The following is a 26,011-nucleotide window of genomic DNA, read 5'->3' on the forward strand; positions in this document are numbered from 1 at the left end:
AAGAGCTGAATACGAAATCAAACCTTTGACAAAAATCACTTTCAAGTCCAGCGAATACTCGAGCCAAATCCACCATGCCTTACTTTTATCTGGAGAAATTATGAATTCTGACCTTTTCTCCCTTTGTGTGCATGTTAAACTCTGAATGTGGCGAATATATTTCTCTTCTTCACAATCCTTCACTTCTGCTACACAATGTCATATTTCAGTCTGGTCTCAGAAACTGTTCGGTGCATATGTGCTGGAATGACCGAGAGAGAAACTTTATTGAGTCTCAAGACCTTTGACAAAAATCACTTTGAAGTCCAGCGAATACTCGAGCCAAATCCACCATGCCTTACTTTTATCTGGAGAAATGATGAATTCTGACCTTTTCTCCCTTTGTGTGCATGTTAAACTCTGAGTGTGGCGAATATATTTCTCTTCTTCACAATCCTTCACTTCTGCTACACAATGTCATATTTCAGTCTGGTCTCAGAAACTGTTCGGTGCATATGTGCTGGAATGACCGAGAGAGAAACTTTATTGAGTCTCAAGAAAGAAACCTCAAGGCATTTCTACCACATCCATTGGCTTTGTAGTGGAGAACACAAACTTTATTGGAATCATATCTGGAAAATATTGTCTATGAAAATTATTGATGCAAAAGAATCTGAACTCCCCCAAATCCCAGCTGCCTGTCATGGTTTCCAGCTCAAAACAGCAACGGCGAGAACCCGCATATTTATGTCAAAGGAAGTGAACATGGCATCGCCCATAAATCCCTTGTGCTTGATTAAACAGCTCACCAGATGCATCAGCATATTTTCTAAATGTGGTTGCTTATTCAATAGTTTCAGCATATTACCACTTCAGAACGATGCCATCATAATCCTGTCCAATTTAATTTTCAAGGATCAACTATACTGTCAAAGAAATGATGTGGCTTCTAATTCATTTATTCAGCATGTGAATTATAGGGATTCAGTCTTAATTAATATTTTCAGAGACCCAAAGAGGATTTCACAATATTACATCAGTTCTTTGATTGACATAACACCTCTTTTGACATAACACAGCTTTTCTATAGTAATGCAAGGACTTCTGGGAACATTCTTGTACTGTTTTTTCATTGCACATTATATAATGACTTTATTTTGTACTTTAAAATTTTTTTTAAATGAATTTAAAAATGTTAAAAAAAATGTTGTTGTACAAGTACATTCATTGCCTTGTTTGAGGTAATATAGATTATCACCATATATTTATTGCAATTATATATATTTTAAAAAGATTTAAAATACTTTAAACTAATATTGACATATTATAATACAATATAATTACAACAAATGACAAGCTAACTTGCAGTTAATTTTATTTTTATTTTTTCATTAATTTACCTCTTTGATTTTATTTATTTATTTACAGAACATTATACATAATAATCTAAGAAAGAAATATGTAGTGGATGATGTCCTGTTATTATAGCAAAATAACCAAGAAGCAGGGGTCTTTTATCGCCATGGAGTTTATTTTGTTATCATGACAGACTGACTGTACATAATAATAAATGGACATGAAATATTAATTTAAGCTGAAATTATTTTATTACGTGAAAAGAAAGAGACCATAGAGTGAAATGAAACACATGAAACTAGCACAGCTAATGCTTCCCAAAAGCATTGTAAACCTAAGTAGATTGTAGAACCCATTGGCACCAACAGTCCAATGCAGCCCTGGCCTTCAATACAATGGGAATCTGGCCTCTGTCATGTGCTGAATCTCTCTGCAGCAGGTTAAGGAAACTCCACAGACTTTGGAATGTTTTGACTGCTGCTTTTATTCCAAGATTCAGCCATAATGTTTCAGTATCCGTCAAGAGTGTGAGCTTTCTCCCTCCATCTCTCCTTGCATTTCGTCTGCCGCACTGGAGGTCTGAAAGCTATTGTATTCATCCAGCAACACTTCTTACAGAAGACAGACTGTATTCTTCCAGGAAAATCACAGATACTCCATCTGACTGTCTTCTTGGATATGGAACTCCCTGAGAGAACCGGATTGTTTCGGATTTCCGCTGTTGGTCTCGGGATGGAGAAATAGAATTGCGGTCCCTGTTATGGGTTTCTCTCTACCATCTACAACATCTGCAAATGATTGGGAAGGGAAGTGAAGAGGAAAAGGGGAAAAAATAAAACCCATCCTCCATCAATTGGCCATTTCAAGAGCTCTCACTGCCTTGTAAACACCAACATGCCATGGCAAACTCAAGCCAGGCCGGACTCACTCAACTACAACGGCAAGACGGAGAATTTGAGAACATCTGAGACCGACAATGAGGCAACTCTGAGGGGAAAAAAGTACATGTGGCATCTAAGTTTACAATCTTGCTAATTTACCATGACGCTAGGATGCTAACAAAGCTTTTCCATCAGATTGCAGTCCAGACCCCTCTCTGTATACTCCCTTGCCTCAAAGATTTCATTACAGTTGAGGTTTTTGGGTCTTGACCAGTATCTTAAGCAAGCTGGCAAACCAAGCATAAATAAACACAAGCAACGGTTTATATGAATCTCAAGGTCTAATTCAGTCAACAGAAAAGTACTGGTATTGGAATTGTATTGCCATGTTTTTTGACATGTACCAAGGTGATAAAATTATATTATATATTAATATAGAAAACATTTAGTAGCATGATATTACCATTTGATACCAATATTTGTACCACTGCAATGTTTTGTAAGAATATCCTTTGTATATTGCAATAATCAACCACTCTCAGCATGACCAATGTTTAATTTGTTAATAAATAAATACATACGTTTAATAATTTATGTTATAATTGTAATTTTAGATATGAATTTAAATTTAAATAGTTGAATATTAAATAAATATTAACTAGATGGGTGCATTTTGTGCACACATTTATGCATATATGAGGAATTTCTACATATTTGTAGTAGACTGTGTGGATTCATTTTCAAGCTCACGTTTGGTTGTATAATCATTATTGACTCTTCGCGGTGATGTAAAGTTTATGAAGTGTGTTTCCCACTTCAGCACTGAGCCAAGAAGCATTCATAAATCTGTCAGTATTGTCTGTCTGCATTCATACTGAAGAATGAGAGTCTTTACTTGCATGTCTGTGTCCCACCGCCTCTACAGGATGAACTCTTACGATGATGACGAGGAGGCGGCCCGGGAGCACCGGAGACGAGCCCGTCAGGAACGCCTGAGCAATATGGAGAATGAAGAGTCGAGTAACACTACAACAGAAACAAACAGGTAAGTGGGGTAATTTTGCCGGAAATGCAGAAATAAGCCATAATTTTGTTATATTTGTAACTGTTTGGTAGATACATTTATAATTTCTATTGCATTACTACTAGTACTGTTACTGCTAATAAAACAGATCTCTGGGGGCCCCAAAAGTGCGTGGGCCCTTAGAATCGTCCTAACTTTCCCCCCTTAGCGGCACCCCTGTTTGTGAGTGTGTGTGTGTGTATACAGAATATATACACACAAATTTAAATTTACATAAATCCTGATGTAAAATCGAAAATCTTTCCATAACACAAATATTTGACTATACTGATAATGTTTTTCTTTTCAGTGCAGAGACGTCCTCCTTGATCACTAGTTCTGCACCGGCTGAGGATGATGATCAGGCTCTCTTAGAGAGGATTGCCAGGAGAGAAGAGCAGAGACAGAAAAGGATGAAGGAAGCTTTGGAGAGACAGAAGGAAGTTGATCCCACCATCACGGATGAAACTGTCACCACCAGCACCACTACCACAGAGGACGAGCCAAGTCGTAGAATTGACGAACAAGAGTCCTCCCAAAGTGATGTCTCTTCAACAGAAACCAACTCTTGGAAGGAAAGGGAAGAGAAAAAAGAGGAGGAAAATATAGAGGAGAACAGCTTTGAGATTGAGGAGACTATCACAAAAAAGGAGGACCCAGTGCCTGTCAAAGCAGCCGAGGAACCCAAAGAATCTCCTGAGAAGATTGACAAACCAGAAGAGGAAAATAGACCACAGAGGTCCTACCTCAGAGAACAGGTCATTTTCTCAACATTTTTTGCTGTTATTCCACCATATGATGAAAGTTTAGTATGTTAGCAATGCATTTCATGTGGTTTCTACAATATTAGTTTATTCTGACTCTTCATTTGTTACAGGAATCCACGGAGGAGAAACCCAAAGAACCAGCTGTACCAAATGAGGTATGGGATTCCTAGGATTTGCTTGGGTTTTTAACCCAAAAATGGGTTTTATGGTGGAACATATTTTCAATTATTTGTTATATTTTTAGGAAGAATCAAGTATAGAGACTAAAGAACAAACAAATGCAGATTTAGAAAAGAACAAGGTTGAAAATGAAAGTCAAATATCAAGAAAAGAACCGACAAAAGAGGACCAAATACAGGTGGAAGTCATAGTGGAGTCAACTACACCACAGACTGAAGAGGAAAAGCTGGTGGAGAAAGAAGAACAGGTTAAGAATCCTGAAGAAAAACTTGTTGAGGTGAAGGCTCAAATTCAAGACGAAGCTCCAGTGAAGAAGAAGGATGAGAAACCTATGAAAGAGCAAGAGAAACCCCATGTACCAGTTGAAGAAACGCCACAAAAATCAATTAGGGAAGTTGAGGTGAAAGCCAAAACCCCAAAGAAAGAGGAGGAGAAAGCACAACTGAAGAGAGAGGTTGAAGAAAAACCATCAACACCAAAGAAGAAGGTTGAGGAGAAACCTGTGACTCCAAAGAAAGAGGTTGAGGAAAAGCCTAAATGGAAGAAAGAGGCTGAAGAAGCGAAGGCCAAAGTTGAAGAAAAAGTCAAATCAAAGAAAGAGAAGGTATTCACCTCTTAGCCTGAGTGATGCATAGAAATCACAGACGTGCTTTGTGCACAGCCCACGCTTTTAATGCACTTTTTGGTTTGACTGGATGGACAGTTTTTGCGTAAATCTCATGAAATCTGTAATGTGTTATATTTCATTTATGCAAGTTCATTATTGTTTTACTTTTTTTTTTTTACTGTAATACACTGTAATATACAATATTTAATTAATTATTACAGTAATAAGAATATAATGAGTCACCATTTAAAAAAATGGGAATTAGAATGCCTGTTTTTGTTTCTTTAGGTTGTAGAGGAAAAAACAAAACCTTCCTTTTTACGTGACAAAGTAAGTTAATGTCGAAATAGCATCACAGCTCTAAAATAGCATCACCAAGAGATTTATAATTGATGGAATGGCGGCACAACCTAAGAATAAAATAATATTCATTGTTTCTCCATTCAAAGCTGAAAGTGTCAACAAAGCCGCAAGATGTAGCTGACAGCACCGCCAAAGCCAAGAAACCAGAGAAGACACTAAGGCAAAGACTCATTTGTCATTTCATAATTTACTCTATTTGCATTCCCAGATTTTTTTTGGAGAGCCAAAATGAATATAAAGACATTGTTTCTTCACGTTTTAGTCCCACCAGCTTGCGTTCTCCTGACACAGAGAAGCAAGATCCCATCGCCAAGCTGGAGGCAGAACGCAAGCTGCAGGAGCTGAAGCGCAGACGGAATGAGACAGACAGCGAGGCGCTGGAGAAGATGAAGCAGAAGCAGCAAACTGCAGAGGCCGAGCTGGAGGAGCTGAAGAAGAAGAGGGAGGAAAGGAGGAAGATTCTTGAGGAGGAGGAGAAGCAGAAGAAACAGCAGTTGGCAGAAAAGAAAGCCAAAGAGGAGGTAGAAAAAGAAATCTGGGCAAATGCTCATTTTCATACTAATTCTGCTTACTAAAAGTATGTACTGTGCTGGTGATGGTACAGTATGTACTTTTAAGTATATACAGTAGTCAAACAGTATGCCAGTATTTAGACAACTAAATATGACTAAATACTACTTTTTTGATACATCTGCATAACCTGCCGTAGTGCAAAGATTTATATGTAATATTAGCCTAAAACATATACACAAATTCTTGATTTGAAAACTCAACAATGATTTGGAATGCTAGTCTTGTTCTGGCATACTATCTAGTACAAATAATATGCAAATTAGAATGCATCAAACGTGCCAAAATTAACATTTATGCTGACTAAAGGGACATTCACATGCAACATGTTTAAAAAACAATGTGAGATGCAGACAGTGGAATGAAACAAAAGCAAGGTCTCGAGATATGTCTTTTAAAAGTTTAACTTATTTTAACTTGATAGCCACAATTTTAGAATGTTGTGTTATGCACAAAACAAGCACAATGGTCAAATGCATTCAACTAGTGCATATTTACTTTATGGAAAAGTAGCGCAGTGGAATGCAAAAACGCGTTTATAGAACACGTTATGTGTGAAATGAATGCAAAGCAAGCGCAATAATCAAAGAAGTCCATCTAATGCAAATTTACAGCAAAAAAGAATGGAAAAGTAGCACAGTGGAATACAAAAATGCATTTTTAGAATGCCAGGCTATGCACAAAATGAGTGCATCACAAGTACATTGGCCGAAAGACATCTGTCTAGTGCAAATTTATGTTGCACAATGGAAAAGTAGTGCAGTGGAAAACTAAACTCATTTTGTGTGAATGGCCAATCATACACTTTATTTGTGAGAAGTATACTGCCCTTGTCTTCTTCTTGTCACTAAAATGAACAGGAAGAGAGGAGGAAGATGAAGGAAGAGATTGAGCGAAGGAGAGCAGAGGCAGCCGAGAAAAAAAAACAAAAGGAGGAGTCGAAAGGAGGGAGCAAAGCACCATTTATCGCGCCGAAGGGCGCCTCCGGAAAGGTCACTGACTCTCTGACCAATTCTAAGTGTGACTTACAAAAAAGCACTATAGTATTACCATGTTTTTTGAACATGGTACCATAGTAATGTGTTTTATGTGATACTATTTGTTTGCTTTTTCTGACAGATTGGCGAAAAAGCTGAATTTCTGAACAAATCTGCTCTAAAAAGGTAAGAAGTGTGTCAAACAACAGTCAAACAGTACTGGGGTCTAGGATATACTGAGTTGATACTATTTTTTATTTACACCAGTCCGGTAAAGACATCACACACTCCATTAATTTGCAAGATTGGAAACAGACTAGAGCAATACACTTCTGCTGTTCAGGTGAGGAATTGTAAACACTAGAGCAGCCACCTGTCATTTATGACTCAGTTTGAGATTATCTGCTGTTGTCCAGACCAAAGAAGTGACCAAATCACCCAAATCTCCTGTGGATGTACCTGTGGCTGAAGGCCTGCGGAGCATCAAGAGTATGTGGGAGAAGGGGAATGTGGTTAATCCCACCCCGAGTCCGGCAAGCCCCCCAGCGGTCACCAAGGTATCAAGAGGAGAGAAAGAGTTTTAGTACATGATTACTGAAATAAGCAGATAAAGCAGTAATAGTTTGACTGAAAACAAAAGTATGAATGAATGAAAACTGTCCTCTCAGGAAACAGCTGGCCTGAACATCGGTTTGGCTGGTCGTATTAACAGCTGGAAAACCAAGACTCCAGAGCCCAAGCCTCCTGAACCGAAACCAGCTCCTGAACCAGAAAAACCACCTGCCAAAACAGTGAGTCTGTCACTTCATCTATCTGTCTGTCCGTCCGTCTATCGATATGCCAGTGTTACTTTAGTATTAATTAAATAATACTATAGTATTTATTCATATTTTGAATTAGATTTTAAGATTTTCATTTTAAATTGTTTGTTTTAGAAATTTTATGATGTGCTTTTGCTAATTTATTTATATATTTTAATATTTCTATATAGTTTTATTTCATTTTTATACCAATTTTAGTTGTTAGTAATTTTAATACTTAAGTTTTAAGTATTTCAGTTACTTGCAAAGGCTTCATTTGTTTTTTTTTAAGTTCAAGTCAGCTTTGTTTTGTGTTTTTCCATACACTTAGGCCTTTAGTGAAATGCAGTAAATAGGAAATTCTTTTCACTTGGAGAAAAGCTATATGATTGTTTAACCTCACCTGTTGACAAAGTGGAAATAAAAGCTGGTGAGATACCAGAGATTTGTGAACTGAAAATTAATTCCCAAGATATAGAGAAGGTTTTGAAATGGAGTAGTGTTCTTGTCGGCAGTAGAAATATTTCAGCTTTGGCATAAAACAAAAAAAATGAATGTCTTTGTAGAAATCAGTGAAAGGTCAAGTGTTGAAACTCGCTCTGCATTGATGTGGCACAGCTCCAACCTTCTCTCCTGAGCTATATTTCACTCATGGCTCTATGTTTATTTTAAGCTTCTTTTACCAGACTTCAATATCAGAATCACTCACACACATATATTAAGAAGTGAATTGGAGACTATAGTAACTATGTAAGAAGCAGACATTGTTCACAGTGACCTGTTCACACACAATCCACGACCATCAGACGACCCTCTCTGTGGAGATTTTACCTACTTTGATAGATGGGGTTTATAGTCTACAATGCGCAATGAATACAGTGATACAAAATTGACTGTGTCTGAGAGGGGTTTTCATTTGAACTTGTATCAGTTTTAATGTGTTTTTATGCTCACAGACCACAGAACATGAGGGAGAATGGTCTTTATTTATGCATCTACATTTTCTATTATAGAATTCAAAATGTCCACATGAACAGCAAAGTGTGGTAACAGTTAAAGTAAATTTAGCTAAACACTTTTCTATTCTGCATGGTACAAGGTGGCCCTCCAGTGATTCTTCAGCGTATTGCATTTGTGGTTTAGATTTAAAAAGTGTATAGAAATCTAAAAAAAAAAACGTACAAAATTAGTTAAAATTAACAACTACCTTACTATTATTAAGAAGCAAATTAGGAGCTTGAGGCAAAAGTTAATAGTGAGAATTGGTCCCCAAACCAAAGTGTAACCAATAAATTATATAATTAACATTTGTTCATTATTTTTTATTATTATTATTTTTAAATAACCTAAAAAAGCACCATGGTACTAGCATTAACACATGGTTTATTAAGATAATAAACTAATTCAATTAATATAATTAGATATTTTATGTAATAGTAATAATTATATAAAATTATCAAAATATATGTTTATAGTTCTATCTTTAATAATTAAGTTGGGTGCCATTACTTTTCGGGCATGTGCCGTGGTAACACTATGGTATTCTTTGAAGTACCTTGGAATACCATGTAAAAACCATGGTACATGTTTACAATGGTATTGCCATCTGACACAGTCTCAGTACTTTGCTGAAAGGATCCTTTTATTTTCCATTACTGATTTTATCTCCTTCCCACTCCTCTAGCTGTGGCCTTTTCTTTTCCTTTTCCCTCTCCTATCACATTGCTGTCCGCTGTTTTTCCTCTGCTTCGATTCAATCCAGTTCTAGAAAGGTACATTTTAATACAGGAAACATTAACAAAAATCCATTAACAACCTACTGTATTCAAATCTAATGGAGGGTGGTGTAATTTTGTGTTTTGATAGGAGAAAAAGGCAGCTGAGGTCACTAAACCACGTGGCCCATGGGAAACAAAGGGCTCCTCACCTGCCAAGGTAAGCTGAGTGGGTGGAAACATCATACGGTGTTCAATCCATAAATGTTAGTTATTTCATTGTTTGTTTCCTTTGACCGGCACAGAAAAGACTGACAGGTCAGGAAAGTGGTGTGTTGATTTTATGGTTTGTTATTCACATTACACAGATTATTGGCTCACCTACCCACTTTACAATTAGCTAGCATGTCTTTAGCTAGCAAAATATACGTGAAAGATTGCTTCCAGGTCTCATGAATCCAAGCAATGGCCCTGTTTCTGAAAAAGGCCTTTCATCTCGAAGGTTCTGTATCATCTCAGTGGTTCGTTTTATACTGTATATGACTGGATGGCAATGTTTTGATGTGCAATGGTCCATCAGCATACCTGTATCCCATCATTCCCTTTGCAGATATTGTGCCTACAGTGTTCCGTCAGATTAAGGTCAAATGATGTGTTCTCATTATCTTTTCTTATTTATTTTTTCCCCAATATTATTAACAGTTATACCTTTAATAGTACCAAAAATACCAACACAATCTCTTGCACTCGATCTGCTTACGCCCCAGTGACAGTTATGTTTAGGGGTGGACCTTCATGATTACTTTTTCAAAAAATTTTACATTTTCATACAATTCACATTGTATGAATTCATATAAAATCGCCACTTCGTAAAATAGTCACGTTTTCCTGTGAGATTGGGTTGAAGATACCTAATGCAAGACTTTTTCAAATCACGCTCTCATGGGGTTGTTTTTGTTCCAGGTGTTCGCAGCCAAGAGTAAATTTGTCACAAACGGTAAGTGACCTTTCTGTTTTTTTCTCTCTCTCTCATTTAGTACCAAATGTCAACATTTGTAAAGGAATAGTTCAACCAAAATGAAAATCATTTCATCATTTACTCACCCTCATGTCCTTCCAAATCTGTATGACTTTTTTTCCTCTGTGGAACACAAAAGATATTCTGCAGAATGTTTCAACTGCTTTTGTCCATACAATGAAAATCAAATGGGGTCCAAAAAATAACATTCATCCTCATTGACATTCATTGGACAAAAAAAAGGCATTTTTCAAAACATCTTAACACCACTGAGTAGATTTGCTCCCTAAAAAGGGTGGAGCAGTGGGAGGTGTTTTAATTGACGCGGCGACGGCAAATGTCCGAAATCATGACCCTAACTGGCCAGCAAGATTTGAAATCTCTCGTTCGCATATCATGCCACGCTATATTTAAAGCCCTGATCTTGTTCTCCTGCATTGGACCGCCAACGTGTCAGACATAATTCCAACGTGTTCGTTTCGCTCAGTAACTCCCATGTAGCATTGTGTCGTGATGCGTCGCATTCCCTGCCGCAGCTGTTCTGTTGTGCCAAAGCATGGGCATGAATCACTGGATTAGCATGATGTCACATAGCAAAGTAGTTTAATATTCAGAGTTACAGAAAGGATAAAAGTACCACATTATGTCACATTAACCGCGCCTTAACACCCAAATCTAGCACATATTCTGACAGGGATCCTGTTTTTATGGTTTATTACTATTAATTCAAAGATACTAGCGAAAAAGCTAGCAAAGAAGCTAGTGTCGGCAACCTTCCCTGGTCTTTCAGCTGAATTTGTCCTTGAGAGTGACATAGATGACAATGTACCAGGTATTTGCCGCACTTGTGGCACAACTTGAGACCTGTGACCATATCGCTCGTGTGTATTCGTCTGGGTCACGGCACCAACGGGTTAACTCTCTAACGGGGAACAGGTGCGGACGGCTGATGTATTTGCTTTTGTGTATTTGAGGAAGTGTTGAAAAAGCCTGCTGAGTTATACACATGACGTATGTAGAGCAAATGCAACTCGCTCATACCGTCTCTTTGATAACTCATTAGCACATTAACAATGTATTCCCTTATGTTTTACAGGAACAAGAAAATAAAGACATCCAACAGATCCCAGATCAGCCAAAATGGAAGATGCATCCATTAAATATGCACGATTTTGTAACTTCAGGTTACATTGGAAATCAAGCGACAACTTAACAGTACAAAATAAATATTTTGTAAGTTCAAAAATTCTTACAATAGTACACAAAAATGCCATTAAAATTAAACATTTAAATTTATTACAATTACCATGAATTGCACAAGCCCAATAATACATATTAAAGTATTAGTATCAAACATTATAAGCGACAGGTGGATTTACGCCAAAAAAAAAATAATAATAATTTGATTGGACGCAAGTGTTTAAGTGGAAAGTGTTTTCACATCTTTTAAACATTGATAATCTTACTTATTTTGCTCTCATAATTATGCATGATTATATGATTAGTTGCATTTTATTATTTGCATTTAGCATTATTTTGTCCCTGCTGTCTAGAACCCTATAAGATGAAAATAACAAAACAAAAACAACAACAACAAACAAAACTTCTAATTAATTTTCTTATTGAATTCTATAAACATTTCACATTTATTACATCTGAAAATAAAGTGATAATAAATCATTATAATACAATTCATTTACAGCTGCCAGTAACCATTAAAACAGATGCGGTCGCATTAACAAAGTTTTTGGCTAAATTTCACAGGGAAATTGTCTTTTGTCAGTAGTGTAGCCATGTATGAAGCATGGTTCATGCAGAAGTCAAGTAGCTTTCTGTTGGCAAATTTGTGCAATCAATGTGAACCTGTTGCAAAATCTGTGTGTCAATCTTTCGTTCTTAAGTGAACTTCCAGATTATTAAAAAATGTAAAAAATATTACGAAAACAAATTAAAAATTCCCATCCTCCCTCTGGAGTTTCACGTGCATGGAGATTCAGATGACCTGTTGATTTTACGCTCATTATGTAATGCTATATAACATGTTGTGGTTTAGCTGTTTGATCATGCTTGGCTAATAACTGCTTTTGCCTCATGACTTTTATTCATATGCTTTGCACTTGGAGTCTCAAAGTCATGCTACGAACACTACATCTGATGAGACAGAATTAAAAATAATATGTACAACATTATAAATCATTTTGGTGTAATATAGCTCAACTCTTTCAAAACATCAATCAAACTTTTGAACTATTTCCTACTATAACAGTTCAAACTGTCAGTGATGATCTCAACAACTGTACAAGCTTTACAGTAAAGTAGTGATACATGCACGCATTGCCTCTGTGTGTTTCCTGTAATGCATTCATTGTCATTTGAGACAAACTGTCTGCTTCTTTCTTCAAATGTATTGGGTTTCATAGGGTGGTAAAACAAGGCAGAGTATGAGCAGGTCAAAGAGAATGTTTGGTTTTAGAACTTCACTGAAATGCATCTGACAGTCTAACAATAGACGAAGGCTTTCAGCACACGCCAATGAGAGGCCATAGTGATCACGTGGTGTGTTAGTATGTTAGTCTTGAGACTGAGGCCCGCCGCTGCTCTAACACTGCACTCTAAAAGAGAGCTGCTCCATCTCTGAGAGCCGCAAACAACCCAGGTAAGAGTTTCAAGAGAAATCTATTTCTGCCAAATCCCTGCCTTATAAGAAAAATGAACAAGATGTATTTTGGTATTGGTGTTGTGTATAAAAATGTTAGTTGTTTCTTAATGTATCCTGCATTTAATCTTTGAGCTAGTTTATAGTCATGTCTGATACAGAAGATGTGATGGATGAGGGAGTTCAGTGAGTAACAGTCTTTTACTCCTAAGTTTGCAATATTTAATCATTTTATAATGTATTTGCATGATTTATTATGATAAAAAATAATTCATATTTTCACTTATAAATCTTTTGTCTCTGTGTTTGTGTTTGATCTAATTTTATAATAGGGAGGAAGGTATTGTATATTTTAATACTATAATTTAACATTTTATTTTTATTATAATTGTTTTTTGTTATTTATAATGCCAGTGGCAATTTACATACATTTACGTTGGTATATATTGTTTGCATCAAGTATAATTACCAACAAACAGAATAGACATTATCTGAGCAAAATCAGTAAAAATTGCACTCAGAAAACAGATACTGCATATACTAATTCTTATTATTTTAATAACATTTTTAAAAATAATTTGGAATTGTTTATTGTTACTATTTTATTTAAATGCAATTAAAAACATCTCTTTCTCCAATTATAGTAGATGACTCAAAGTCCAAACCAAAGTAAGTCCATTGTTCTCTTGTATGTATCATTATATAGCCAGATAAAACTTTTATTTTAATAGCTTAATCTTTTATCTTCAGATATCTATCAAATATCCAAGCACCAAAGATTCCAGAGGGAGAAAAAGTAGATTTTGATGTAAGTAGGAGATTTTTCTCTTAAAACACACACCTCTCTCACTTTCAAACCCCTGGCTGTAACCTCCATCATTTGTGTGTGTGTGTGTGTGTGTGTGTGGCAGCACATCCAAAAAAAGCGTCAGGAGAAGGATTTAGCAGAACTACAGTCTCTTATAGAGGCTCATTTCCTCTAGAGACAGAAAGATGAAGAGGAACTCATTGCTCTGGTCAACAGAATCGTGAGTGTTTCCTTATAAATGTTGTGTATTGCTGATGCAAATGTCTTTTTTTTTTGTAAATGTTGTTTTCAGTTTGTACAGCTCTTTGTCTACAGTGATTCTAATAAGTTTACATACTTTTTTGTTAAATATGTAAAAAGAGGCAGAACATTTTTTTTAGAATCCCTCAATTTTTTGTTTTAAACAAGAGAAACATCTTGCAGATCCTGCAAGGGAAACATGAACTTACGAGCAGAAGTATGTGTTTGAACAGGAGAAGAGGCGAGCCGAGAGAGCTGAGCAGTAGCGAGTGAGAGCAGAGAGAGAGAAAGAGCGTCAGGCCAGACTCGCTGTGAGTTCCTGTCACATTCTGACTGTCAACACCTGCCTCATCTTCTGCTCACACACCTGCTAAACTACACCAGGCGCCTACTGGAACATCTTTCCACCAATGACACCAAACTAGTCCTGAATTTGCACTTTTAAATCACATTTGTTGAGGATGTTAACAAAATTCTCCTTATAGTCAAAATAATCCATTTTACATGCTACTGAATAATTTCTACAAAACTTTTCAATCTAAATTTAACTGATTCTTCACTCAGCCATTGAAGTGAAACGATGAACCGCAGGCTCATAATAGAGATGAAACCTACAATCAGAATTGTTGACAGGAAGAGAGAGAGAGGAAGGAGCAGGAAGAGCAGAGAAAGAAGCAGGATGAAGATGCCAAGAAGAAGAAAGCTCTCACAAATATGACCCATCAGTGCGGCGGCATTCAGCAAAAGGTCAGTGTTTACCAACATATAAACACCGTAAACGTCTAAATATTTTAAAGTTACATGACAATTTTATGCAGATTCTTTCATTAACATTATAATTATTGCTGAACTAAAGGGTGAAGGACGCAAAGGTGCCAAGAAACAGACCGAAAGGGAGAAAAAGAAGAAGATCCTGGCTGATCGCCGAAAACCACTGAGCGTCGATCATCTGAATGACGACAAACTTACGTACGGAAGTTTTTATGCATATTAGTGTCATTAATAAAAACACCCCAAGTAATTGAAATGTCCAACAGTTTTCTAGGCTATTAACAGTATTTATTTATTTTAAGGACAGACCTGGAAACAGGCCTACAGGAAATAGTTTATTATTAGTAGTAGAATATTAGAGAATAATGAACTAAAGTCTATGAAGAAGTAAGTTTGAAAATAAATTATATTAGGAAGCAAAATAATTTCATTGTATAGCCCTCGAATTTTTTTATTCCCTGGTTAATAGTTGACCTTTACCACCAATCAGTGACTAGTGACTATTACAGTAAAAACTACATAATCGGTGTCAAATAAACATTTAAGATATTTTAATAGTAATATGGGCCATTCCCACTTAACTTGTTCTTGAGTTTAAAAACATTAAGAATAGAAAAGAACATCGTCTCGAGACGCGTTTTTCGAAACAAGTTAGGCTACTATTACAGTAGAACCTACACAACCAGTATAAAATGAACATTAAAAAACTTGTAATGGTGGCCATTAGCACTGAACGCGTCCTTACGTTCAAAAACGAGAGGAATGGGAAAAGAACGTCTTGTTTTTCGAACTCGAACGGCAGCAAGGCTATGAAAAAGAATTTAAAAACAACTCAGTGGAACGCCAAAACGCGTTCTGTGTGAACCTTTGCTAATCTCGTTACAGGGATAAAGTCAATGAGCTGTGGCAGTGCTTGATGCAGCTGGAAGCAGAAAAATACGATCTAAACGAGAAACTGAAACGCCAGAAATACGATGTAAGTGACAACAACCTTTACTTCCTTACTTTCAAGTTGCTTTTGAGACGTTATGGAGCTTCTGCCAGCCTCAATTTTTGAGTCATTGACAGTTTAACAAAATCCAGTTCCCTTTAAACAGCTGGAGTTTGGCCTGAGGTAAATAGGTTGCGTTCATTATCGCTGTATCCTGTTAGCACTGAGCTGTCATGTCTCTGTTTCTCACAGATCAATCAACTGCTTGCCTGCGTCCAGGATCACCAGAGGTATCAATCACAAGCTTGAAATCTCACCAACCACTTTGAGTGTTCAGATTTAAGGCCAGAAACTATTTTTAAACTCTTGCTTTTCTCTCTCTTAGTGCCAAAAGACGCGGCAAAGGCAAGATGGGAGGAAGGCTGAGATAGAAGTTGACAGCACATTATAAGAGGAATTTCTGGCCTCCTGCGTTAGTTTTGTTTGTTTGATGAAGATATTTTAAAATCATTATTATGAACATACAAAAATGCTTTGGCTGTACATTTTTGCTTTGCAGTGTAGGCTATTGCGTATTTTTGCCATGAATAAATGTTAGCTTTTGCTGTTTCAGTGTACTCAGTTTATGTTAATTATATTATTTAATACATTAAAATATATATAATCTGTGATTATTATTGCAACATAATATATTGTATTATTATTAATATATAATAGTAAATATAATATAGTTGAAGTGCACCATAAAACGATGTGTGAAAATGATATACGTGCAGTTAAAAACACCAACATTACATTAAACTACATAAATCTCAAAGTTTGCCTCACCATTCATTTCATATGACCAAAAATAGAAAAATTAACAAATAATGCTATGAAGTTAAAGGTGCACCTAGCAATTTTGGTCTCAATAAAAAGTTTTACACATTTACACATAACAGATGCATAGTGCATATGTTTCAAATCATGTAGACTCACTATCAACAGTCTAATAAAAGCTGTTTTATTTACATTGAGCACTTCTCCCTTACAGGGGCCGCCAAGTTGAGATCACATGACCAGTCACGCTACTCACTTTATCCTTGTAGTCCCTGTTATTTTCAGAATTAAGGGGAAAAAACTTTTATGTGATCCTGCATCTTTATCAGTATAATGCAAAGTTGACCACCATACCAAACAGCCAAACATAAAAAAATACTGAGTGCACCTTTGCAAATATCAAATAACACCAAAAGTTGCAAATGAAGCCACAACATCATGACATTTACACTACCTTTAATTTAGACTAGATCAGGGACACACAGTCCTTTAACAGGCCACACGTTATCTGCAGCGTACATGGTAGCAAACATACATGAAAGAGATCACTGAATGGGACGGTGTGCAGGTGTGACATGATATGTGCTGCCCTCAGTGTAGTTCGAGAAGAGTCCGTTGCGTACATAAAACTATATTCAATACACACTAACTGACACCAGTGCATTTTTCAAGTCGGCTGTCTGTGAAATCCAGACAGAAGAGAGACAAGGCTGATGCAGATCGCAGGGTTCGAGTGAAAGGGAGAGGGGCTGTACATCAGCAGGGCTTCACCACAGGTGCGTTTCTCGGATCTCGGCGATCACCTGACTGGCTTTCTGCAAGGCCTATGGGTAGAGGAGAAGATACAAGTTTTAAAAGAGTTGAAAATTTCTTATTGTATAATATGATAAAATACAATACAATAATTTTAAATAATATAAAATTCAGCCTCTACATTAATTGATTGATTGATTCATTAAAATAAAGATAGTAATAATTAACAATTTAATGCTTTTACTTAATATTAGATAATAGTAATAATATAATAATAATTAAATTATTATTAATGAATAACAGTTAATGCAAAGGCTTATCTGCATTACTACTTTTTCATGCATATACATTTATATCACCATGTATATTATTATTAAATAATAATAATCCACTTTTATTATTAACAATCAATTAATAATAAAGTAAAGGCTACTCTGCATTACTACACAGTTTAGTTTAATATACATTATTATAACGAATTATACATTATTATTATTATTATTACTTCAATATTATTTAATAATAAATGATTATTAGTAGTATTAATTAATGTAAAGGCTACATTATTAAACAGCTAAAATATTATTATATAACTACTATATACTACTATTATATAATTATTTAATATTATTATGTAACATTAAAGGGGTCCTATTATGCTGTTTGAGCATAAAAAAGATCTGCAAAGTTACAAAGCTCCTTTTGAAGTCCACTTCAAAAGGAGATATTTTATTTAACAGAAATCACTTTTTAAAAACGAAAAGGAACTACTCGTTTGGACTACAACGCATATTTTCCGGGATTTGTGAAATCACAAATATCGACGAATGAGACGAGACCTGGTTGAGCTGCACTAGAGAAGACAACGAGTGTTATCACTTTGTCGGAGACACGCTAGCTTTCCCAAGGCAGACGAACTTAGAGTGGATACAATCATCCGGGTTTAAATCGCGCTCAAATTGATTTGATTTTGGCTTTTTAGTTGGATGCCAGGGCTTTTTAGATCAGGTAGAATGTCTGATCTCTGACCCAGTTTGTTTGTTTGCTTCCATGGCTGCATTACGCTGTGTTTTCTGGCGACCCAGGCTGGCAAAATATTATTGGGTAAACTGTCAGTAGGTAGAATCACACAGCCCAAAACAAAAACAGACATTCTGACACGGAATGCACATTTTCAAAGCAGAATAACTGGCTGTAGTGCTGTTTTTCGGAGGAACAAGTATATTGAACTTAGCAAATAAGTTGTTTCCTAAATATCTGCAAATGTATTATGGTGTTTTAATGCTTTAGTGCAGACAAAAAAATGTGCCTACATATAGCACCTTTAAGAAAAATAGTTGTAGTAATAATAATAAAAGTAATATATAAAAATATATTACTGTTTCCTGCATTCCGAAACAAAGGAAATGCCTATAATTTAGCTGTCTGATCTCACACTGATGTCATACCTCTTTGTCAGTCTGTGTCTTAATCAACACTTCCTGATCTGTCACCTCTTTGGAAACAGATAGACCTGTTTTCATTTGTCAGACCTTGCTCTTCCTCATTCTTGTGCGTGTATGGACAGGAGTTCGACAGAGAGATTTCCCCTCTAGGCAGTGATCTGCTGTCCAGATCAGTCAGCGGGACTCTTGTCATTATTGCACCACACGCCGTCATCATAGGCATTTGCATGGCCCTATCTCACCTGCTCTCAGACCCTTACAATTAACTACACTGTTTTTGCTACTTTCCTTTTTGTATGTGAATATAAAATATATTGATTAGCTAACCTCTATGCCGTTCATCAGTGTCCTGTCCCATATTACATACTTGCAGTCTTTCAATGGCTGTTTCAGTGTGTATCCACAAAGTTTTAGATTTCAGTTTTAAAGGGGTCCTATTATGCTTTTTCACTTTTTCAACTTTAGTTAGTCTGTAATGTTGCTGTTTGAGCATAAAAAATATCTGCAAATTTACAAATTTCAAAGTCCACTTCAAAAGGAGATATTTTGTTTAACAGAAATCACTTTTCAAAAACTACAACGAACGACTCGTTTGGACTACAACGCATATTTTCCGACGAATGGGACGAGACCTTGGTTGAGCTGCACTAGAGAAGGCAACGAGTGTTATCGCTATGTCGGAGACACGCTAGCTTTCACAAGGCAGATGAACTTAGAGTGGTTACAATCATCCGGGTTTAAATGGCGCTCAAATTGATTTGATTTTGACGCAATATTTACACTGAAGCTCGCAGCAGGCGGCTATGGCAAGCGGCATGACATTTCCTGACCAGGCGCCAAGTGCTGCCAACACACACTGGCCCAGCTAACCAATCACAGCACATTTCGTATTTCAGAAGGCGGGCTTTCATTTGATACAGGAACTATTCGAGCCGTTCATGCCAGACTGGGGAGAGTGGTGTTGTAATAATGTAAAATATGTGAAAAATAATGTGTTTTTCGAACAACCTAGTATGAGAGCCTGTTCTAGTACACCCCCAAAACAAAATCAAGACTTTGTAAAAGAGCATAATAGGACCCCTTTAAACAACAAAAATTACTACAGTATAATTAAATGAACAACAAATAATTAATGATAATGTAAAGGCTACTCTGCATTACAAAACACTTTTACATTAATATACATTATTACTAATTATACACATTATTATTGCTGCCGTTACCTTCAGCATATCTGCGGCCTCATTGCGGCGCTGGGCCATGTCCTCTGACTCTGTGAGGAGGTCGTCCAGCAGGGCGGGTTTATAGAGCTGCCCCACCAGCTCGCTCTGTAAGCTGTCCTTCACGTGGTTGACCAGGAAGTGCATCACAGCCTTTGGTACACTGCAGAGACAGAGAATGCAATCTGCGTGAAACACAAAACCGGAAACTAATTCACGTGGCATATACTTTGTTCTATGTACCTGTCCTGGATGTTTTTACGGACAATGAGGAAATAAGATTTGATGAGCCTCTCGATGACCTCACAATCCCTCTGTTCACGAGCAGACAGTTTCCGGGCAACTGGCACAGGCTGGCCAAAGATCAGAACAAATCAACTCGAATTCATTGTGACCGACCGTGCTAGCAAATGGCTCTCAAAGAGAACACAAATGCTTGCGGATACACACACCAGTGTTTATTTACTGTCAGAGTGCAGGTTTTTAAGTCATTTCTGTGGCATGATCAAAAGTATTTGTGTTTTATGGACTCACCACATCAAGTAGGTTCACTGCGTGTCCTTTCTGAGGGTTGACGGGGACGGAGCTCTGTGGTTTCATCTTGTCCTCATATTCTTCTCCTTTCTTCAACATGCCTCTCCAGGTCCCTGTTCCTCCTTCCTGCTCCCCCTGAGCTCCTCCAGCCATCTGACACACAAACAAGATCAACACTACAGGACTGAACGCCCACTAGTGTTTCATGCCCCTTCCCATGCAGTCTATTGGTGCTTTACGTATTGTTTTTAGGCTTCAAACCGAACAAAGTTTGTACACAACAGTTCACACATAAAACAACAATTCTGGCCAGAAACTGAAAAGATACAACTGCAAAAAAACAGTTGCAGTTGTCAAGGGTCTTCAAAATCAACCTTTATATCAACTCAGCAAACACACAACAGAGGTTTGAAAAGATCCTGATGAGTAAAACCAAAACTGCACAGCAAAAACATGATCTGCTGTCAGTTTAGAGGTTGGTGACCATGCAGTCAGGGAGAGCAGTTTGAGTGGATTGAAAATCAACTCCATGCTTTGCCCCTACACACAGGTGGCACCACACACCTTAGGGCCATCGCCCTCAGCAGGCGGCTGCTCGGTGGGCGACACTGACTGCCCACCAGGACCTTTTAAGGACTACAAAGAGAGACACAAAGAGAAGAGACTAGTCAGCTAGAGAGGAAGGCAGCAGGTTTTAAACTAATTCTGCTCAAAACTGCAAGAAAAAGCAGCGAGACTTTGGTTTATGAAACAAACAAATTTCTAGTGAGGAAAAGTGAACAAAAGATAAAACAGCAGCCCTGAGAAAATACCATTTCCTCTGATAGTTCAAGATTTAACCATACCTTATCACGGGGGACCGCTGAGGGAAGCTCTCTCATTCGGTTACGTCTCTGCTCCTGTTACGAAGACAACAACAATAAACTTCACACTGAAATATGCTCAGATCAATATATTTCGGTCATAAATCTAAATTAAATTGTCATTAAAATATCAGTAAACCTCAATGTTGTTGTTCATGAGCCCACAGGCATCTGCGAAGTCTGGGTGTTTGGTGTTGATATAAGCCAACTCAATCGCCACAAGATTGTGAACCTGGAGCACAGCGTAAACACAAATTTAGAGAAGATACACTTGCACAGAAACTACATAAAAAGCATGAGAGAAAAAACAAACAAACCATCTCATTGGTGACTGGGAGCCTCTTCCTGAGAAGAGACGTCACCACTTCTACTATGGCATCATGAAGTTTTGGGAACCTAAGCAACTCCTAGGAAAGAAAAAACAAAAAAAATAAATAAATCACAATAAAAATTCAAACAATGCTGATAAAACCCATCTAATCATTTAAAGTACCAGCAATTATATTTGAGTGTTGGATATAAATATGTTGTGTATACAGATAAGAAAAGGTAAAGAAAAAAAAAAAGGTTACAATAAACATTTAAGTTTGTACACTTCAGCTTCATAATCAGCTTAGAATAATTACAAATTTTTTTTTTTTAATTAATAAATTATAAAATAATAATAACAAAAACTATAATAATAATAATAATAATAAAACTACAAAAAATTTAAACAATACTGATAAAACTAATAATATAGAATAATATAAATTATTGATATAACTTTAAAAAAGTCACAAAAATGAAAAATATTTTATATATATATTTTAAATATTTAATATTAATATAACAACTAATAAAAATTACAAAAATATGCTGATAAATCGTTAACAATAGTAGTAGTAGTAGTAGTAGTAATAAAATTACTATATATAACTAAAATTATAAGTATAATAATTAATAAACAAAAAGACAACAATGTGTTGTACAATAAACATTTAATTATGCACAAAATGTGCTAAATTAAAACTATATGGAAAATAAGCTGCACATAAAATAATATCAACATGTCCTTTAAACAACAACAGTATTTGCTCAAAATTCACAAACTGACACTTGGTGGTAGATGAGACATTTGTGACCCTAGACTACAAAACCAGTCTTAAGTCGCTTGGGTATATTTTTAGCAATAGCCAAAATTTTTTTGAATGGGTCAAAATGATAGATTTTTCTTTTATGCCAAAAATCATTAGGATATTAAGTAAAGATCATGTTCCATGAAGATATTTTGTAAATTTCCTACCGTAAATATATCAAAACTTAATTTTTTATTAGCAATTTGCATTTGTTAAGAACTTCATTTGGACAACTTTAAAGACAATTTTCTCAGTATTTTGATTTTTTTGCACCCTCAGATTCCAGATTTTCAAATAGTTGTATCTCTGCCAAATATTGTCCTATCATAACAAACCATACATCAATGGAAATCTTATTTATCCAGCTTTCATACGATGTATAAATCTCAATTTCAAAAAATTGACCCTTATGACTGGTTTTGTGGTCCAGGGTCACGTTTATTAATCGGCCAGTCAGGCACAGTTATATTTGGCAATGTTGTTAATCTCAATATGAGCAAATATCAGCTTGGCCATCACTAAAGGCCCATTCACACCTATAACACTAACTATATCAGCATCCACACCAACAGACGATACTATTCTGTTAATTCTAAGTGTTGCAGTTATTTTGTCTTCTGCTTCAAATGCTTAAGCTCTTTAGAGTCGGGTGGATTCTGATCAATGGTTTTATCGTTCATTAGCTGGAAGTGATTCCAACGGCATTGTACCTTGGTGTTGGTATTGTTATATTCATGATGTGGACTTCGCTATCAGTGTTTAGTAAACTTTAGTTATAGTTATCATTCTTAGTGTGAACAGTCCTTAACTGATGTACTGTTTAACAACAGTGGAAAACCCTTTTGCTTTCGTGATGCAAAAGGCAAAGATGAGCATGTATATGCAGACCAATAACTGATCAGTCCACCTGAGTGCTGTAGTTGCTACAGTGCTGAATGATCCTCTGCATCTCTTCATGCACCAGCTCCACACAGCGCAGACTGGGCTCCTCCAGACGCTTGACCTGCCTCTTCACCAGCAGCTCAAACGACACCTCAGGCACAAACAGAGCAGGACGGGGACCCTGAAGAAACACATAACAGCTACATTACAAACTACAGAAATATACACCTCAAACTATCTAACTCTACAGTGTTGTACAAGAGCCTCTTTAAGTCACTCGAATAATTAAAGCTTCCTCAAAGGAGCTTTGCTAAAATTGAAACCTGCAGCACATTGCAGCTCAATGCAGAGCTCAGCTGGCTGCAGTCTCTATTTTATATCCATACAAGTACAGTCGGGACTAAATTCAAATTATAAAAAGGATGCAGGAGTCAAATATTCACTGCACAACCTACCGTAGCGTTCCTAATAGCTGTTAGGACATCTATGGTTGTAAGTCCTCCAAGAGGATCGACCGACTCCAGTGTCCTACCAAATGTCTCATGGAAAATATAACAAATTCTTGCACCACCACACCTAAAAGATTAGAACAAACAACTATGGTTAGCACTAATACCACCTAGTTTGGAGTCAGGAAGATTTTTTTTAATTGAAAGAAATCAATACTTTTATTCAGCAAGGATGCATTAAATTGACCAAAAAGTGACAGTAAAGACATAATGTTACTAAAGATTTCCATTTCAAATAAATGTTTTTCTTTTGAACTTTCTATTCAGCAAAGAATAGAAAGTTTTCCTGAAAAAAAAGTTATCACCATTTCCACGAACATATTTAGCAGCACAACTGTTTTCAACATTGATGATAATCAGAAATGTTGCTTGAGCATCAAATCAGCAGATTAGAATGATTTCTGAAGGATCATGTGACACTGAAGACTGGTGAATGATGCTGAAAACTCAGCTTTGCATCACAGGAATAAATTACATATTAAAATATATTTAAATAGAAAACAGCTATTTTAAATGGTAATACTATTTCACAATATTACTGTTTTTACTGTATTTTTAATCAAATAAAAGCCTTGATGAGTCTTTTTTCAACAACATTAAAAAATCTTACCAACCCCAAACTTTTGAACGGTAGAGTATATAGCAAATTAAACCGCTTCATTTGAGTAACTGGAAGAAAAGGGGAACTAACAGTTCAGCGGTCTCAATGTATTTGGCCGTTCCTTCAATAGTGTTGCAGTACTCAGCAGCGAACTTTGTGATGAGTTGCAGCAGGGTGGAGCTCATGTCCTCTACCGGCTCACCGTAGCTGCTGAGCAGGGACTGATACTGAGCTGCTAAAACGTTGATACGTGTCTTCAGCTCTGGTAGACAGTCCCTAATGTGATGCATCAATAACCTGATGGAAAAAATAGGATATTAATACTTCAAAAAGCAGATATGCTCCGCAAAATGAATCAAATTTGATGTTTCAAGCTTAAACTCTCACCTATTTAATGTTCTGGCGAGATACTTGGTTCCGTTTCTGTTGGCGAGGGAGGGGTACTTCTTCTGCAGGAAGGCGTGCTCATCACGGATGGAGTCTGCCACAATTTTCTTATTATTGATGTCCAGCTGACTCCTGTATTAAGACATTTAGTCATCTTTTTTAGAAAATAAAAAAACAAAACTTTTGCATATTTTGTTAATATATTAATATCACAATCAATATTTTAGTGTAATTATACTTATATAATTCTTTAATATTCTAATTTTCACACACACACACACATATATATATATATATATATATACAGGTAGTGGTACATCTCAAAAAATTAGAATATCATGAAAAAGGTCAATATTTTTTGTCACTCATTTCAGAAAGTGAAACCCATATATTATATAGATTCATTACACATAGAGTGAAATATTTCAAGCCAGCCTTTCTTGAAATTTTGATGATTATGGCTTACAGATAATGAAAACCCAAAATTCAGTGTCTCAGAAAATTAGAATATCACATAAGATCAAAAAAAAAAGGATATTTTAAACAGAAACGTCAGGCTTCTGAAAAGTATGTTCATTTCTATGCACTCAATACTTGGTTGGGCCTCCTTTTGCATGAATTACTGCATCAATGCGGCGTGGCATGGAGGCAATCAGCCTATGGCACTGCTCAGGTGTAATGGAAGCCCAGGTTGCTTTGATAGCGGCCTTCAGGTCATCTGCATTGTTGGGTCTGGTGTCTCTCATCTTCCTCTTGACAATACCCCATAGATTCTCTATGGGGTTCAGGTCAGGCGAGTTTGCTGGCCAATCAAGCACAGTAACACCATGGTCATTGAACCAGCTTTTGGTACCTTTGGCAGTGTGGGCAGGTGCCAAGTCCTGCTGGAAAATGAAATCAGCATCTCCCGTGCTGCGATTTATATTCCAAAGCCACTAATATAATGCAGAAACACTCAAGCAAGCAAAACACACGCAATGCCTGCACGTATTTGTACTGATGCAGAATGAGAGGGACCAGTACAGTACAGCCTAGCGCATTTCACACAGGCTGTTAGTTTCACTTTCGCCAGAAAGTCGTGTATGCCTAAGGTTGAAAATAAATGATGTTTATAGTGAATGCCCCTATGAATGGTTTTATTTTTACGATTTCGTTTTAATTCAAATGATGCGTGTGCTCAGTGAGTGAACATCAAAGA

The 26,011-nt window shown here is 36.4% G+C and overlaps 2 protein-coding genes, 1 long non-coding RNA gene and 1 pseudogene across 6 annotated transcripts in view; 2 read left to right on the forward strand and 2 right to left on the reverse strand.

Annotated features, from left to right (window-relative positions):
• Positions 1–1,502: 1,502 nt before the first annotated feature.
• On the reverse strand, positions 1,503–7,278 carry LOC107716703 (uncharacterized). The gene is made up of 3 exons (XR_001637239.1): positions 7,203–7,278; positions 3,112–3,242; positions 1,503–2,123 (listed from the first exon to the last, which is right to left on the reverse strand). It is a non-coding gene; the product is annotated as an uncharacterized LOC107716703 (long non-coding RNA).
• LOC107716701 (caldesmon-like) lies at positions 3,116–11,593 on the forward strand. Its single transcript, XM_016523217.1, has 15 exons — positions 3,116–3,261; positions 3,590–4,037; positions 4,157–4,201; positions 4,291–4,830; positions 5,122–5,163; positions 5,283–5,356; positions 5,459–5,717; positions 6,627–6,758; positions 6,886–6,929; positions 7,011–7,086; positions 7,160–7,300; positions 7,412–7,534; positions 9,410–9,478; positions 10,222–10,255; positions 11,373–11,593. The coding sequence occupies exons 1-15, from the start codon at positions 3,116–3,118 to the stop codon at positions 11,384–11,386; spliced, it is 2,187 nt and encodes a 728-aa protein (XP_016378703.1). The 3' UTR covers positions 11,387–11,593.
• Positions 11,594–12,881: 1,288 nt separating this feature from the next.
• LOC107716702 (troponin T, cardiac muscle isoforms-like) lies at positions 12,882–16,126 on the forward strand (annotated as a pseudogene).
• A 446-nt stretch (positions 16,127–16,572) lies between these two features.
• dnm1l (dynamin 1-like) overlaps positions 16,573–26,011 on the reverse strand; it is a 17,551-nt gene continuing 8,112 nt past the window's right edge. The window contains exons 9-20 of one of the 4 annotated variants that reach the window (XM_016523219.1): positions 24,814–24,945; positions 24,517–24,723; positions 23,772–23,892; positions 23,342–23,497; positions 21,634–21,723; positions 21,456–21,548; positions 21,299–21,352; positions 21,018–21,089; positions 20,454–20,606; positions 20,163–20,272; positions 19,923–20,082; positions 16,573–17,325 (exon numbers count right to left, since the gene is read on the reverse strand). In XM_016523219.1, coding sequence (XP_016378705.1) covers positions 17,269–17,325; positions 19,923–20,082; positions 20,163–20,272; positions 20,454–20,606; positions 21,018–21,089; positions 21,299–21,352; positions 21,456–21,548; positions 21,634–21,723; positions 23,342–23,497; positions 23,772–23,892; positions 24,517–24,723; positions 24,814–24,945 — 1,405 coding nt within the window. In that variant the 3' untranslated portion in view covers positions 16,573–17,268. The remainder of the gene's footprint in view (positions 17,326–19,922; positions 20,083–20,162; positions 20,273–20,453; positions 20,607–21,017; positions 21,090–21,298; positions 21,353–21,455; positions 21,549–21,633; positions 21,724–23,341; positions 23,498–23,771; positions 23,893–24,516; positions 24,724–24,813; positions 24,946–26,011) is intronic. The other 3 variants (XM_016523220.1, XM_016523221.1, XM_016523222.1) reach the window with 3 other exon arrangements.

This window comes from Sinocyclocheilus rhinocerous, unplaced genomic scaffold, assembly GCF_001515625.1.
Source record: "Sinocyclocheilus rhinocerous isolate Xijiao unplaced genomic scaffold, SAMN03320098_v1.1 scaffold1201, whole genome shotgun sequence".
Taxonomy (NCBI): Eukaryota; Metazoa; Chordata; class Actinopteri; order Cypriniformes; family Cyprinidae; genus Sinocyclocheilus; species Sinocyclocheilus rhinocerous.